Raw genomic sequence first — 15,868 nt, forward strand, 5'->3', positions numbered from 1 at the left:
ACCAACAGGCTGCACCCGCTGGGACTAGACTCGGGGGACTTTGAACTGTGACGGGGGAAGGGATGCTTCCCCCTGAGCGCTGCCTTCCCTGCCCATCGCCTCCCGCATGCCCCGACGGGTCCCCCTCTCCCTATCGGACGCACCGCTCCCTCTCCAGAGAGGCCTGGGCGCTCCGACAGCCTCCGAGCTAGCGAGCTGCAGCTCCAAAGAGCAGAAGCCTGTAGCCGTCTCCCCGCCGCTGCCGGGACACACACCGCTGCGCAGGGCCCTTCCTGTCTATCCCTGCTGCCTTCAGCCCGGGGAAACCCTGCCAGACTCGCCTGCCTGCGGCCCGCCCCCAGGAGCAGCCTAGATTACAGGCAGCTTCACACTGAACCGAGCATCTTCTCTGGGGCGCTTCTGCCTGCCTGGCCCAGATGCCGCTGGGGCTGATCGGATAAAGGCGTCAGCAAAAGGCACCTGCAGAGATCAGCGCGGGTCTGGCCCCCCTGTCTCCGCTCCCCCGAGCGCCCCTGCCCCGTTTCTGTGGCCGGGGCGGGCCCTTCCACCGCCAGCAGCCAGGTAACGCTCCCCTCGCAGATCTATCGCTTCGCCTCTCCGGTCAGCAACGCCGGCAGGCGGCTCCTGCAGCGGCTGAATAGCGCGCTGTCCCTTGCAACAAACAGGCTTTCTGAGCCTCCAGGGCCGGGGTATCTAACAAGGACAGCAGCCTGTGGACTAAAACTTTCCCGGACGTGCGCGAGCGACTCTCTCCCCCCATCCACCCGGCTAAATCCGAACCGGAACGAATCCAGCCTCTGTAAACGGCTCTGCCCCTTACCCTGGAAATTAAGCTTTGAGGACAGCCCTGCACGGTTCCCAGGTCACCCCTCTGGTTGTTTTCAGGCAGAGGGCGCCGAGCCCTTATCAGCCAGAGCTGGTTTGGGAGCGTCAGCAACTTCCCGTTTAGCTCTCCCTGCTCCGGCTCGGTTTATCCAGACCAGTGAGTGCCAAGGGACCGGGAACCCGTGGAAGAGCGATAGCTGCCCAGCCTGCCACGGCCGCCCTGCAAGGCGATCCGGCCCCCTAACTGTAACTCCAGCGAGTGCCACGTAGCCAAAGAGCAGAACTAGCGGCCAGCGCGCTGTTTGCTCTGCCCCGTTTCATTAGCGCCAAATCTGCGCTGTACGGAAGTGGCAGAACTCATTGCAAGAGCTCAGCGTCTAAACACCACATTTACCCCACTCTCTGCTCTCAGGCACATTCCCCACCCCCCTGCTCCCCGATCCTTCCGCGCCCCTGGCCCCACATACACCGCCCCCAACTATCTGCCCCTGGAGGGCCCCGGGCTCTCCCTTCGCTATGGGCACCAGCCCTCGCGCCCTCCGGGACAGACTAGCAATTCCGGCAGGCCTTGACTGGCCCAGACGGTTCCTTCTCTCCTAATCCCACCTCCCAAGGGGCCAGCTGTCTCTGGCTGGTGCCCTAAAGTAATCCCCACTAATTGAACAGCTTGCGCAGTTAGCCTAAGGTATCTTCATTAAGCACCGTTTGTTTGGCAATGGGTAGAAAATCGGGAGTGGGGGGAAATCACACAATCATCAAAGCTAAGCAGCGCCTAGATAGAGACAGCGGAGCTGGCTGAGCCTTAAACTGAAGCGCAAATATTGGTTAAGTGAGATGAAAACCTCCTTCTTCCCCTCTGCCCGTGCTCTCAGCCTACCTATCCTCTCCAGCATCCCAGCGAGGTGTGTCTCCATGCCTCCCTGACGCACTGGCCAGGTGCTACCAATTGTCATTAGCGCCTTGATTACTTCCTTTCTAGCCAAAACCTCGCTATCCAGTTTCCCGACAGAGCCTTTCAAACCACCCTCCTTCCATGACCACGCTTCAAAGCTCGGGAGTCCATTTCAAAGGAGTCTAGAATCTCGGTGTAAAGGGAAATTGTTTATATCGGAGCCACAAAAGCCATTTATCATCTTGGGGTTTGCCAGAGTCACAACCCCTGCTAGAGGTCTGGGCAGACACCCAGAGCAGGCTCTTTCAGCATGATAATTACTCACTTTCTCTGGTTTGCAGCCAGTGGCATAACACACAGAACAGTCCTAAAATCAAATTTATATTGGACAGTCTGAATCCCTCCTTTCCTCTAACCTATTGTCCCCTGGCCTTAGTTTTTCTTCTACTCAAATTGTTCTCATGATGTCACCATTTCTCTGCCCTGTTCTAAATTGGCTGGCTCCTCCCTTTGCAAGAGCCCAGTTCCATTCCGCCTCAGCTGAAAAACCCTGGCCAGATAAGCACCTTCTCCCCCGTGCACAGAGTACCCTGCTGCCTTTGGAGAGGCACACTCTGTTGCAGCTAAGCAGCTGTGGGTACTGGCTGGAACTGGGGATTCAGGACTCTGCTCCTGATTTGCTTTGTGATTTCAGGCAAGTCACTTCACCTGCTCTGGGGGCTTGGTTACCCCAGCTACCAGTACATAGGACTAACTTCTTAAGCTTCAGTGTCCTGGGCAGCTGTGAGGTTTAATGAGTGTGTGTTTACTGTGTCCATCTTTGGATGGAATGCACTAATTAAATGGCACCTTTCTTCAGGATAGAAAAGGCAGCCAGCTAGAGAGAAATCAGTTGAACTCCTCCCACTGTAAAAGACAGTCTAGAGTCAGCTGAGTACATGCAGAGCATTATGTCTCATTACCTGCCCCCGTTTCCCCCCCCCCCAGTTTTATTGTATTTAGCCAAGTGCACTAGAGGATTTGTGTGGTTTGCAGAAGGGTGTTAAAGAGAAGTCCTTTTGAGTTCTCCAGCTGCATATGGAATGACAGGCTGTGATACCTGCAGTTAAGATTGCCTGACCCTTTCCATTATAAATCTGTTTTTAGCTACTTAGAACTTTGCCAGGCTTGAATTGTTCAGGCTAAAGTTTTCCTTGCCGGGGATCTGCTTCGAGCTGAACAAGGTTCAGCCATTTCCAGGAACAAGGTGTGGATTGTTTGCCCGTATTAAAGAGAAACACTAGCACCTCTGTACTTTGGAGCAAGGACTTCAGGTTTGGCAGAGGCATTGCCCTGGTGTCAGGGATGTATTTTTACCATCCCTGTGAAAGCTTGTCCAAATCTGGCCAAATTATAAGATCCTCAGAAATCTCCATTCACACATGCTCAGACTTGTAAGAGTCTGGCAGCTAAATTCTCTGAAGACTGCAGTAGTCCTGGACATGCTTCGTTCTCCAGTGTATGACTGGGCCAGGCCCACAGAATGACTGAGCATGATCTGGCCCAGCACTATAGAGGCTGAGCAGGACTCTTCCTGAAATTGCTGCTGTAGGTTGTTGGGGGTCTGGGCCAGGGAAACTCTCTCCTGTGCTTTCCATGTAGTGCCCAGGTAGCCTTGAGGAGGAAGCTTAACTGAGTCAAATGCACAGAGATGGGGAAGGAGGGAGGAAGTAGGAGAAGAGTGGGAGAGCCTGGGAGGGGAAAGAGGTCTAATTACTGCAGAACCTGATACTGGCTAGTTGCACAATCACTATGTTTTTCCACAGGACCCCTCCAATGGGAGCTGCAGGTGCTCAGCACCACTACAACACACACCCTTAGCACCGAAGCCTAATTGCCCCCTTGTGTAGCCTCCATTCAGAGTCGTACTAGGCTGTGACAACCTTGTGCTCTCCCCTGCCCGTTGTGCAAGGCCCTAGGGCTGGTCTATGTGGGGAAGTTAACCGGCACAACTATACTGCTATAGCTATACTGGTAACTCCTTGTGTGGACACTCTTATTTCAGAATAAATAACTGTTCTTGTCACTATGGTTGTACCATAAATTTCTGCATGCAGATAAGCCCTTAGCTGGGCAAATCCTTAAGGATGTACTGGCTTCTAGTCGCCTGCTTTGGACTGGAGCTGTTACTGTCCATTCATGGGTTCTGCCCTGTTAAATCATCTTATTGCACTGACCTGACTGGCTGTGAGTGACATTTTCCCTTAAGCCCAGGCAGCTAATTCCAGCTATGACTCTAGTAGTTTAGTGGAGGGGGAAAGGTGCATATAATACTCTATGCACTATCTGAGGTTACTAGTAAATGCTCAGCTATTGTATGTGTTGGTTTCCACTGCTGTCAAAAACAACAGAGTGACCTAGAAATAAAAACTGTCCACTGAATGAACTAAAGGGGGCTTTGTTACCTGGGGTTATTCACCCAGGGGGGCTGATTCTGCCTCTGACACAGCTGTCAGGGAGAGCTGGGCATGCCCATTTGAGGGCTGGGTTGGCTCATGAGAGGGAGAGGGTGTGTAATGTAATCACGCCTTGGGCTGCAGAGAAATAGGGAGGGCATGATTCACTGGCATTGCACTTTCTTGCTTTACGGAGTAGCAGCAATAGTCTTGCTGACTCACAGCCCTGCAGCTACAGAGTGAGGAATCCTGGAGACCAGGGTCCATGGACCATGGCAGATGGCACCCTACATGGGGAAGGTAGTCGTACATCTACACCATGCTCTGCCACTCAAAGGATATACAATGCAATCTCTCCCATACACCACACTGTCCCTCACTCCCATAGGGTCCCCTGTGCCTCTCCACACTGCAGTGGGGAGGGACGGCAGTAATTGCACCGAAGCTAGAACTCCACTATTTCCTTTCCAACTGCACAGCACAATCCTCTCTTGGTTCTGCCATGCCGAAAATCCGTCCCTACAGACACCACACAGGGAAAGCCAGGGCCAGCAAGAGTGGGAAGGAAGGTGTTTTCCCTGAAGCATGGCGCTCCCCTGGCAATATTATACCACCATAGGAGGCTTGCTCTGCAGATGCCACTTGCAACATTAGCTGGTACTACAGAGCTTCTGTCCTCTGGGAGCAGGGCACTGCGAAGAGGGCACCAAGGGCACTGGGCATCCTGCTCTGCAGATGTGTAAAATTAGGACCAGGGCTCCCCTTATCTCCTTGGGCTCCACACAATTACCCAGACAGTCTTGCACCCCTGCCCAAAGGTGATGATGCCTTGGGCTTAGATTATGTCAAAGTCAGATATTTCATGAGACTAGGGATGATATAGCCCATGAGCAGTGTGCTGTGTCTACACCATCCCTTTATGCCCTGTGCATTGCAAGCTTCCCCTGCCCTCAGTAGGCATTCTGAGCAAAGCCTGCAGACTGGGGCACGTCATTACTACCTTAGCATCAATTCCTTTGGAAGTTGGTGGTCTTTTGCCATTGACTCTCACAAGCAGGCTCTTACACTCTGTGCTTCTCTCTTTGAAGGGTTTCAGACCTAACAAAATGAGTGAGGGTTAAACTGAATATTGTCCCCTCGTGGATAGTCAGATCATTACTTTCATGCTCAGAAATGGCGGCATCTGTCATCATTCCCTTTTTAATCTGTTCAGAGGCCAACAAGGGCTGAGTCTCTCTCCTCTGACATTGGTTCAGACCAGAGGAATAAGAATATAGTCTCCACTGGAACCACAACTGTAACATACACATTAAAAGCACGTGTTGTTGTCAAAGAGCATCAACTCAATGGGGGCCAGAGAAATTCATCTGCTTCCAAAGAGCCCTCAGGAAATGGGCACTGTCCCCACATCTAGATAATTATAGCAGTACTTAGAGTGTCACAAGGGTACAGCAGTTTCCTGTGGGTCTATTTTTAGGTACTACATATTTCCACCTTTTGAATACACATCTTCAGTGGTTTTCGTAGTCTCAAACAACATTAGCTGAAGAAGCTGGCTGAGCCTGAGGTTTGATGATGGGGCATGGAGCCTTCCTCCACTGCCACACCATGTCTGGCTGTCTTGAGCTGATGTTTGGTTAGGGACCTATGCTAAATATTTCGGGGTCTCACCCTGCTTCCGAATGGTCAGCTGTCCATGCCTATTGACATGCCCCCTTCTTAAATGCAGCAGAGAGGCCAAGGGTTAAATGGGCAATGGAGAGAACTAACCTCCCATCCTTAAGAGGCGGCTGGTGGGGCAGCATGAGGGCAGCCTGTATGGCCAATACCTGTGCTGTTAAATGAAGAAGGGCAGAGAGGAGCACCCAGTTTAGGGCCCATGCAAGAAGAGAATCTATTGGACCAGTGGGCTCCTTAACAAGTCCCTCTTACCGCCCCCCATCCTTAGTGACTCTGAAAAAGTCACTTGGGGACCATGGTGGATAATTAGCTGAACATGAGCTCCCAATGTGACACTGTGGCCAAAAGGGCAAATGCGATCCTGCGATGCATCAACAGGGGAATCTGGAGCTGGAGCAGAGAGGTTATTTTACATTTATATTTGGCACTGGTGCAACCACTGCAGGAATACTGTGTCCAGTTCTGGTGTCCACAATTCAAGAACAATATTTATAAATTGGAGGGGGCTTAGAGAAGAGCCTCAAGAATGATTAAACGATTAGAAAACCTTCCTGATAGTGACTGACTCAAGGAGCTCAACCTATTTAGCTTAACAAAGAGGAGGTTAGAGGGGTGACTTGATTGCAGTCTATTAAATATTTGTTCTCCATGTAGGTACTTCTAACGATCTCTTCAGTCTAGCAGAGGAAGGGCTAACGTGATCCAATGGCTGGAAGTTGAAGCTAGACAAATTCAGAGAGGAAATATGGTGTAAATTTTGAACAGGGAGAGTAATTAACCATGGGAACAATTTACTAAGGGTTGTGGTGGAGTCTCCATTACTAAAAAATTTAAAATCAGGGCTGGATTTTTTTCTAAAAGAGATGCTCTAGGGATTATTCTGGGGAAGTTCTCTGGCCTGGTTTATACAGGAGGGCAGACTAGATGATCACAGTGGTCCCTTCTGACCTTGAAGTCTACAAATCCAGTAGAAGGGATTGGATCTAGATGGCCACTGAGTAGAGAATGGGGAAAGAGTATTCACTTTTAAGGGACATGGCAATGTTCAAGAGAGGCCAAGATGTCATATCCATCATGTATGTATGTGCCTGTTAAATCGAAGTAAAATTGAATGGAGTGTCCTGGAAAGTCATTACTTTCATCTGCGGCTTCCACTTACTGTAGGAGCCTCAGTTTGTAATCTTGGCAGATTGGCTCCCCTCCCCTATTGTGTCTGCTCTTCCCTCAAGCCAGGGCCTGACAGTTCTATTCTACCCTGCCTTTTGTTTTGAGCCAGAAAGGTTAGTTCCGTTTATAGGATGATTAAGAGGCATATTGCAAAGCCTTCTCTATTACAATGAACCAGGGCCTAGTTTATATTTAACTAGATCCCTAGGGTGATTTCCTTTCTCTTCCTTTAAATCTCTCCTCAAAATTCATTTTTTTCACCTATAATCTCCACTCATCTTATACAGAAGCCAGTACCCAAGTGCTTTTCAGAAATGCAATAAGTGATGTGACTAACATTTGTCCCCCCAGGTGGCTCCCCCCGGCTCCTTTGTCCATTTTCTTTCTCCTTTGGCATTCTTCCTGATTTGTTGACTTTTTATTTGTAGTCTCTGGGGCCTTGTCTAGATGTAAAATTGCACCAGGTTTGCTAAATGGTGTGATTGAAAATTGCTTTAGTTAAGCAAGCATAAGAAACATAAAGTGAACACTTTTAAATCTATTCAACCCAGACTTATATCAATTTAGCCTAAGTCAGTTAGGAACAGGTTTAAACTACATTACAATAAGCTACTCAAATGGAAACAAGAGTCTACCCGTCAGTTTAAAACAGACTTTAAGTTAAACCAGTGCAAGTTGTGTGTAGACAAGGAGTAGTTTTTTGGCTCCTCTTACACCTAGAGGTGGTTGGGGCTGTAAGGCTGGGCTGGTGAGAGAAGAGTTGAGTCTAATAGGATGCTGCCTGCTCTTGAAGCCCTACATAGTTACCACAGCTGGCTGCATTAGGAAGGGAAGGCAGGTGAGTTTCGTGTGTGCCTGGATTACGTGCACCAGGAATGAGGTGCCCTGGAGTCCTGGGACTCAGAGGTGCAGGCCGGAAGCCTGGAGCAGGTAGCACCAGGGTAATGCGAAAGAGTTGCATCCCAAGCCACTGAGCTTCGGGGAAGTTGCTGTCCTGGGGACCGAGGCTTGTGCCGGAGTCCCAGGGCTGCGTTGTGATGGTTTGCCTGCCTTTGCATTTCACAGACACAGAGAAGTCCCAGCAGAACCAGACCGATGACTCCAACCCCGAGGACGGCTCCCTGAAGAAGAAGCAGCGGAGGCAGCGGACTCACTTTACCAGCCAGCAGCTCCAGGAATTGGAAGCCACCTTCCAGAGGAACCGCTACCCAGACATGAGCACCAGGGAGGAGATAGCAGTCTGGACCAACCTGACTGAGGCACGAGTCCGGGTACGGCCACCAGTCTTCCACTCCACAGTCTCTGAATACGGCCACAGCCTGGGGGAAAGGGGGGCCCGAGACCAGCTCTGCAGCAAGCCACCAAACCAACCCAGACCCTGCCTTTAACAGAGAGCCAAGGGCATTAGAGGCGTCTCCAGCACACCAATTCCACCCAGCTCTGCTCTCAGGGCCCAACAGGCCCCCGCTGCGGACACCTTGCAGGCTGCCATCTTGGATTCAGCGCAAGTTCACAAGAACGATCATTCTGGCAGGCGTTTGAGGGGGAAATCACACTTGATTTCCTTGGGAATGATTAGTTTGATGGCAGGCTCCTCCCGAGGCAGAGAACTGCCCACCTTCCTCCAGTTCCATATACTAACAGACATCTCTCCTGTGCTCTGACCCCCAGGGAAGATAAGTCTCCCTGGGCTGCTCAGGGTCAGAGGGCCCTTGGGAAGAAATCTCACCCAATACAGAGGAGAAGCCATTACTCAGCTCTGCCCATGCTCTGTGAGTGAGAGTGTGTGAGTGTGAGACACACACAGTGTTGCCAGTTCTCCTGAATGTACTGGGTATGGGGATTTTGGATGCCGGTGCAGGAACTCTCATCCCCACATCTACCCGTCCCACGTCCAGCATGTCTGTCCTCCCAACCTCCAAATTAATCCTGTCTAGTTCCCCCTCAGTTCTCCTTCCCAGCCTCATCTCTGCTCCTCCTGCGGTTCTTCACCTCTTTCTCTGCTGCAGCCCCCTCTCCTTTCCCAGGCTGGATGTTTCAGGGAGGGGAGGAGGTTGGGAGATGGGGGAGTGGAGCCCTCCTGAGCTGCTGGTCAATTTCTGCTCCCTGCTCCCCTCCTGTAAGAATGTGTCAGCTCTGCCTGCTTGCTCCAACAGCTCTGATTGGCTGCTCTTGCCCAGGAGGCGGGGCAATGGGAATGTAGCCAATCAGTGGGGGTTTTCCAGGGGTTGACATGTGCGCCTCTCAGTGACATGGCTGGAATTGTAGTTGTAGAAGGCCGGGTCTACACCTAAAAATTAGTACAACCTAGCCCCTGGTGTAGACACAGCTAGTCTGTTGGACAAACTTTTCCATCTACCTACCTACTGCCTCTTGGAGTGGTGGATTAACTACATTGACAGGAAAACCCCTTCTGTCACTGTAGGAAGCGTCTACATGACTGCATGGTACCTGAAATTTCATTTGTGGGTCTGCACCCCCTTTTGACCAGATGCACGTTAAGCCCTGCCTGGGAGACAGGATGCCTGGGCTCTATAACTTGCTCTGTTACTGACCTGTTGTGCAACCATGGGCTGGTCACTTCTCCTCTCCGGGCCTTCATTCTCTGCCCTTCAACCTTTAGCTTGTCTATTTGGACTACCAGCTCTTTGGGACAGGCCTGCCTCACTACGTGTAGGTAAAGGCAGGGCTCTGATCTCAGCTGGGACTACAGATTAACACCACAAACCTTATCCATACCCCTGCTTCATCTCCCTCTGTATATTCTCAGGCCCTGGACCCTTACCCTGCCTATGTCCCGTGTTCCTGCCTTTCCCTTGTCTATCCCCCTCCCATCCTACCCTATCCCCCTCCTCTTTACTCTTTCTGTCCTGCTGTGGCCCTTTCCTCTGGTGCAGGCTTCAGGTTTCTCTATCCTGATGAGAATTAGTTCCCAGAAAAGCAGGGGTGTCACATTTTAAAGGGAAACCCTGCCAACTCTCATGATTCTAGCATGAGTCTCGTGACATTTAGGTGCTTAGGTTATTTTTTTTTAAAGGATTTGTATGAATTTCCGATTTCTGACTTCCTCTCACAAACCTGTATCCTTAGCCGAACAGCCCCTGTCGCCCCGTCAATGAGACTGAATTGCATGCTGCCCTCAACAAGTTGGCTGACATGCCCCTTGTGAGTGTGTGTATGGGTATGAGATTGCCCACTGCAAAGATGGACACCATTTCTCACTATTACCAATGGGGCTGAAGCCATGGTCTGAGGGAAAATGGTGGCCCTTTAGAGTATGCGCCAGCTGACACAGGCTCAGGCTGAGGGGGTGTTTAATTGCAGTGTAGAACTTCCTGCTCAGACTACATCCCAAGATCTGGGATCTTCCAACCTCGCAGGCCTAAGCCTGCATGTCTACACCACAATTAAACAGCCCCTTAGCCCGAGCCTGGGTCAGCTGGCATGGGCCAGCTGCATGTGTCTATCTGTAGTATAGACATACCCTTAGTCACCATGTGAGGCCAGGCAAGAGCCAGGAAGGTGTGGAGCTGCTGGGAATGGGGCAGTGGGGGCAGCAGAGAGGGAGCTAAGCAACAGGACAGGAAGCTATATTAGGAGTCAAAGGACACGTGGATAGCAGGAGGCAGACTGAGGGTGAAAGGGCCTACGTATGGCAGAGTGAGAGAACATGATGTGTAGGAAACTGAAGGGGATGCTGCAGACAGCCAGAGTTGTAGGAAAGAGATCTACATTGAGCAGACTGAGAGGCCAGTGTTACGTGCTGAGGCTGTATAGTTTGTGTGGTAGCAGCCTAGCTCCAGTGTCCATCTTTGAGCCCTCGGTATAACCCCAAACTTAAATACAGTCAGAGTTGAAGACCAGAAGGGCCCCCCAGATCAGCTACCAACCGCCTGTCTATCACAGGCCACCTCCACCACTGACATGCTAAACCCAACAACCGAAATTAGACCAAAGTATTACAGCCCACAGGAGACTAGACTATTGTGTGCCACAGCCAGAGAAGAGGAGAAACCGAGGTACACTAACACCTGAGGCCCCTGCAATAGCAGGGAAATGATTAAGTGAGATACACCCAGATAATCCTGGCAAGTGACCCACAGCCGATTACACTTCTCTCAAGGTCAATATGGGGGAACTATTGAACTCTAAGCCGTATAAACAAACATCACACTAGGTTCCCCTGAAGTCTGACTCTCTTTCTCCAGTTCCATACATACTACAAAGGGGAGAATGTGCGTGGGGCAGCTGCCTACCCTGTCTAGCTAGGGAAGAGATAGAGAGGGACAGAATGGCCCCAAGGGATACAAGAGCATAGGTGGGATTTGCTCTGATCAGCAAATAGGGAAGTTGCATTTCTGTGATTGAATTTTGAACCCAAGATGATCCCACATGAGTTGGAAATGCGTGGCTTCCCTTGAAGGTGGCGGGGGGGGGAAGGAGTCAGATGGCAGGCAAAAAAACAGTTTTGTGACAGTTTTTCAAAATTATAACATAAGACACATGGTGTTTTGGGTTCTGACTCATGATTTTTGAACGCTTAGCGTAGGCAGAAGTGGAATTACAATTTTCAGAGAGGGAACTTGTCAAGTAACTTAAAGCCATGCTAAGCAACTACACTGGGCTCCAGCATAGGAATCCAGGAGTGAAATGGACCAGTCATTTTACCATCTGAGCTGACAGAAATGCAAAACCAAAACAAAGTGCATCCATGGCAAAACTAATTCTATTTTTAAAATTTTTTAACCTGAGGTATTACTAGTAATTTAAGAAAAAAAAAGTTTCAAATACGGTTTTGGACAGCGTCCCAGTAATAGTCTTCAGTCAACATTTGGATTTATTTCCAATGGAGTTATTTTTACATTTGTTATTTGTCTTTGAAGAACCCCAGCAAAACTAATCTTTCACCACCTTCTAATGATACAAAAGATTAATCACACAAAATCAAACTGATTTTGAGCTACAGACAAAAAGAAGCATGAATTCCCCTAGTGCAGCAGTTCTCAAACTGTGCACCTCAGAGCACTTGCTCATGGTCTATGGAGATCTACAAAGTCATACGATACTGGCTCCTAGCTGCTAGATCACAGTTAAAAATACACTAAGTATTTTCCTAATATTTTCCTATGTAAGCAACTGCTGTATTTGTTGTGTGATCGAGAATGGAAGGCAAGGTGGGTCACATGATCGCAAACTAGAGAGTGTGTGTGTGTGGGGGGGGGGTGTCCGTGAGGCACTCTCTCTAGTAAGTTGTGGTCCAGCCCAGTTTGAAGTCCCCTGCCCTGGTGGAAATCCCCATGGAGAATCTCCAGCTGATCTGCACTAGCGACACAGAACCAGACTAAACTAACAGAGATGAGAAGGGGGATGTCAGGGGAGGCTGCTGAATTTTCCACTCCTGTAGGGTCCAGTCTCTCTCTGATATCTGTGGAAACCTGGTATGAACACAAACGTACGGCACTACATTTATACTGCAAATCATGGATGTTAGAATGAGAAAGGACCTAGGTTCACTTACACAGTCCCAGGATTCTCCCAGTACTGCATGCTCCAGTGCTCTGTTCTGGTTTTAGGGGGGCTATGTGAGGGGGGCTGCCACCAGCTCCCTTTGGGAGCCTACAATACCCCTGTTAGGTAACATTTCCTGCTATTGAACCAAAGTTTTCTTTGGTTAATTCCATCTAATCACTCCTAGTTACAAGCCCCTCACTCACCTCAGCCTGTCCTTTTCCAGATGTACTCAGTTGTCCTGACGACCATGTTGGTACAAGGAGGGATGACTGACAGAGACAGAGGCTTCCCCATTAATAACTGGAATGACCCTTCTGCTCTCTCCTTCCCTTGCAGGTCTGGTTTAAGAACCGCAGAGCCAAGTGGAGGAAACGAGAAAGGAACCAGCAGGCAGAGCTTTGTAAGAACAGTTTTGGAGCTCAGTTCAATGGACTGATGCAGCCTTATGATGACATGTATTCCGGCTATTCGTATAACAACTGGGCTACCAAAGGGCTTGCTACCAGCCCCCTGTCAGCCAAGAGCTTCCCCTTCTTCAACTCCATGAATGTCAGCCCCCTCTCCTCCCAGCCCATGTTCTCCCCTCCCAGTTCCATTGCTTCCATGACCATGCCTTCCTCCATGGTCTCCTCAGCAGTGACTGGCGTGCCAGGCTCCAGCCTCAACAACCTGGGAAACATCAACAACCTCAACAGCCCAAGCCTCAACTCTGCCGTTTCATCCAGTGCCTGCCCTTATGCCTCCACCACCAGCCCCTATATGTACAGGGACACGTGCAACTCTAGCCTGGCCAGCTTGAGGCTGAAGGCCAAGCAGCATGCCAACTTCACCTACCCGGCGGTTCAGACGGCAGCTTCCAACCTGAGCCCCTGCCAATATGCCGTGGACAGGCCCGTATGAAGGGCCACCTGCCACCAACCAGGGACTCGACCTTAGCCTGATGAAAGGAGACCTTTAGCCCTACAACAGCGTACACCCTGCAGGAAAGAGAGAGACAGATGGACCTCTGTGAAGACTTGTCTAACTATTGTATGGTGAATTTTGACTGTCTATTTTTTTTTTTTTGGTAAAGCAACAGAAACTGCTCATTGGAAGACCCACTGGGAAACAGCAACCTGTGACATTCAGTTTGACTGGCTCCTGGGCAGCAGAACTGAGCATATGTCAATCTGCTCCTTCCTCCCTCCCCTTGGTGTGATAGCTGTCCTTGCCCCTCCATGGCACAAAAATCCTGTTTAAAGCATAGGCAGTGAGATGGCACAGCTGTAGGAAGTAGCCAGGGACCCAGGCAAAGTGGTGCAGCTACTCAATGCTTGGCTGAGAACACACATACACCCACAGGTGTGAGCGGTCAGATTTCATTTTGAGGCACCTCACCCATTTATTTATCATATGGCCAGTCTCACCAGCCACCAGTCAGGAAAGTACTGTCTCAGCCGGCAATACATTTGTATACTGCAGATATATGCATGGCCAGGTAACTGAACCCCCTAGGGATCGGGAGTTGTAGGGATGTAGGATGTGTGTGTGTGTTATATAACACACACATATATATACACACACAAATAAATATATATATAACATACCTTTTTGTTTTGTACGTGGGATAATCCGTGAAGTAGACCTTACAGATGAAAAGCCAAGCATGTCCACCATGGTGGAGCATTCAGCCTGTCCGCTTTCCTGCTTAAGGAGTCATTTCCACTTGGGTAGGAATTCCTTTGCCAATGTACATCCAAAGAATCCCTTGTTTTTCCCTTTTGCAACAAATCGCCCTCTTTTTGTGCACCCACCTCTCCATCCCCGAATTCCATTTTCAACAATAAAATGAAAGTTGGAGCAGTCCCGTTAGAGGTTTCCATCTGTCTGGTTATTGGCGCACAAGATAAGAACGTGGGGAAAAGAAAGACCTGCAATTGTCTAAAGGGTCCAAATCAAACCCACATTGTGAAAGAGGAGAGGCCGCAAAAGGGCTGCTGTTTAGGAGATGCCAGTTCTTGGTGAGGGCCCAGTAACAGAAGGGGAAGTGTCATCTAAGCAAAGTCCAGGGATGGGGGCCCCAACATGTGACTGAGCTGTCTTTCTCCTACATGTTTGCAATTCAAATGCTCTGGTGTTCTTTCCAGAACACTCAGTACCAGTGGCCTAGCTCCCAGGGTCCCTTGTCTATTTCCGCGGCTGTCTCCTCGCCCACCCTGGGAGGAGGCATTAAGGAGAAACTATACCAAGCTTTTCCCCAGGAACTAATGGAAGTTTCTTCATGGGGTTCCCTGCAGGGTTTCAGGTCCATGGCACTATAGACTGGGTGGGCTGGGAAGGAACCAGACCTGGGCTCTTCTGGATTCCCTCTGTTCCACCCACACCCAACTCTTAATAGAGGCAGAGCCTCCATGACCTTACACTGCCTTGCCCGGCCACCCTGGAGGATGCACCCTTTGGGGACAGCTGCCATAGCGGGAGCCACTAGAGGCATGGCACCTACACACGCTTTGCTGTGCAGAGTCTAGGAGAAGGTGGTGGGGCCTGCCACCACAGCAGAAGCAGGTTGGTTGTACAGATGACACTTGCTTCCACTGGGTCATAAGGAATCTGCACATGTGCAGAGTGAGCAAACCCTGCCTTTCCCAATGGATTAGTATGAAGCTGTTTAAAAACTGACAAATGAGGCGCCCCCTGCCCTTTGATGCTGTCGTCTCAGAGCAGAGGTTCCCGAAGTGTGGCCCAGGAGCCAGCAATCTGCTGGCTAGGCACATGGTGTTGGAGCCTCTTCATTTTCAGCGGCTCTGTTCAGTTAACAGACAGCTAGAAACACAGTCATGCTTGCTGGCATTTCCACATGCACAACTGCCGCATATGCCACAGAGGGGCGGGGACTCTGCTGAGATGTGTCCTCCCAACGAGGAGAGGGAGAAACCCCCTTCAGCTTCAAGTGCCTTATGCATTTTCACACAGTAACCATTCCTGGGACTCACATGGGCAGCCCTCAGTACTTCCGTTCCCTTCGTGTCCACCATGGAATAACCACAGGTTATTCTTACTCTAGCAGAGCCCAGTCAACCTGACGTAATCAGAAGCTACTCAATTAAACTAATCCAGATTTTCATGGCTATAGATGAGAACATAATCCAGTTCCATGGTGGACATTTAAGAGAGAGCACAAGCTTTTATAAAATAGCACATTGGAGACAAAGTAGTTCAGTGTGGCCGGGTCTGATCGTACCACTGTGGGAATGCAGAGACCACCTCGCTTTCCCTGCTGCTGTGCTGGTTTGGAGCAGCTTTGCCCAAGTTCTGTGCTTGGCTCTCTGGCTGAGATTGAAGCCACTCCTCTTCAGAGTGACAGAAGACCAGGCCAAGC

General features: G+C 50.2%; 1 protein-coding gene across 1 annotated transcript in view; it reads left to right on the forward strand.

The window, feature by feature from the left end:
• Positions 1-14,361, forward strand: part of PITX3 (paired like homeodomain 3) — a 39,392-nt gene extending 25,031 nt beyond the window's left edge. The window contains exons 3-4 of the mRNA XM_084633578.1: positions 8,065-8,270; positions 12,847-14,361. Of these exons, the coding sequence (XP_084489704.1) occupies positions 8,065-8,270; positions 12,847-13,410 (770 nt within the window). The 3' untranslated portion in view covers positions 13,411-14,361. The remainder of the gene's footprint in view (positions 1-8,064; positions 8,271-12,846) is intronic.
• The last annotated feature ends 1,507 nt before the right edge of the window (positions 14,362-15,868 follow it).

This window comes from Lepidochelys olivacea (genome assembly GCF_965140295.1).
Source record: "Lepidochelys olivacea isolate rLepOli2 genome assembly, chromosome: 7".
Classification (NCBI taxonomy): Eukaryota; Metazoa; Chordata; order Testudines; family Cheloniidae; genus Lepidochelys; species Lepidochelys olivacea.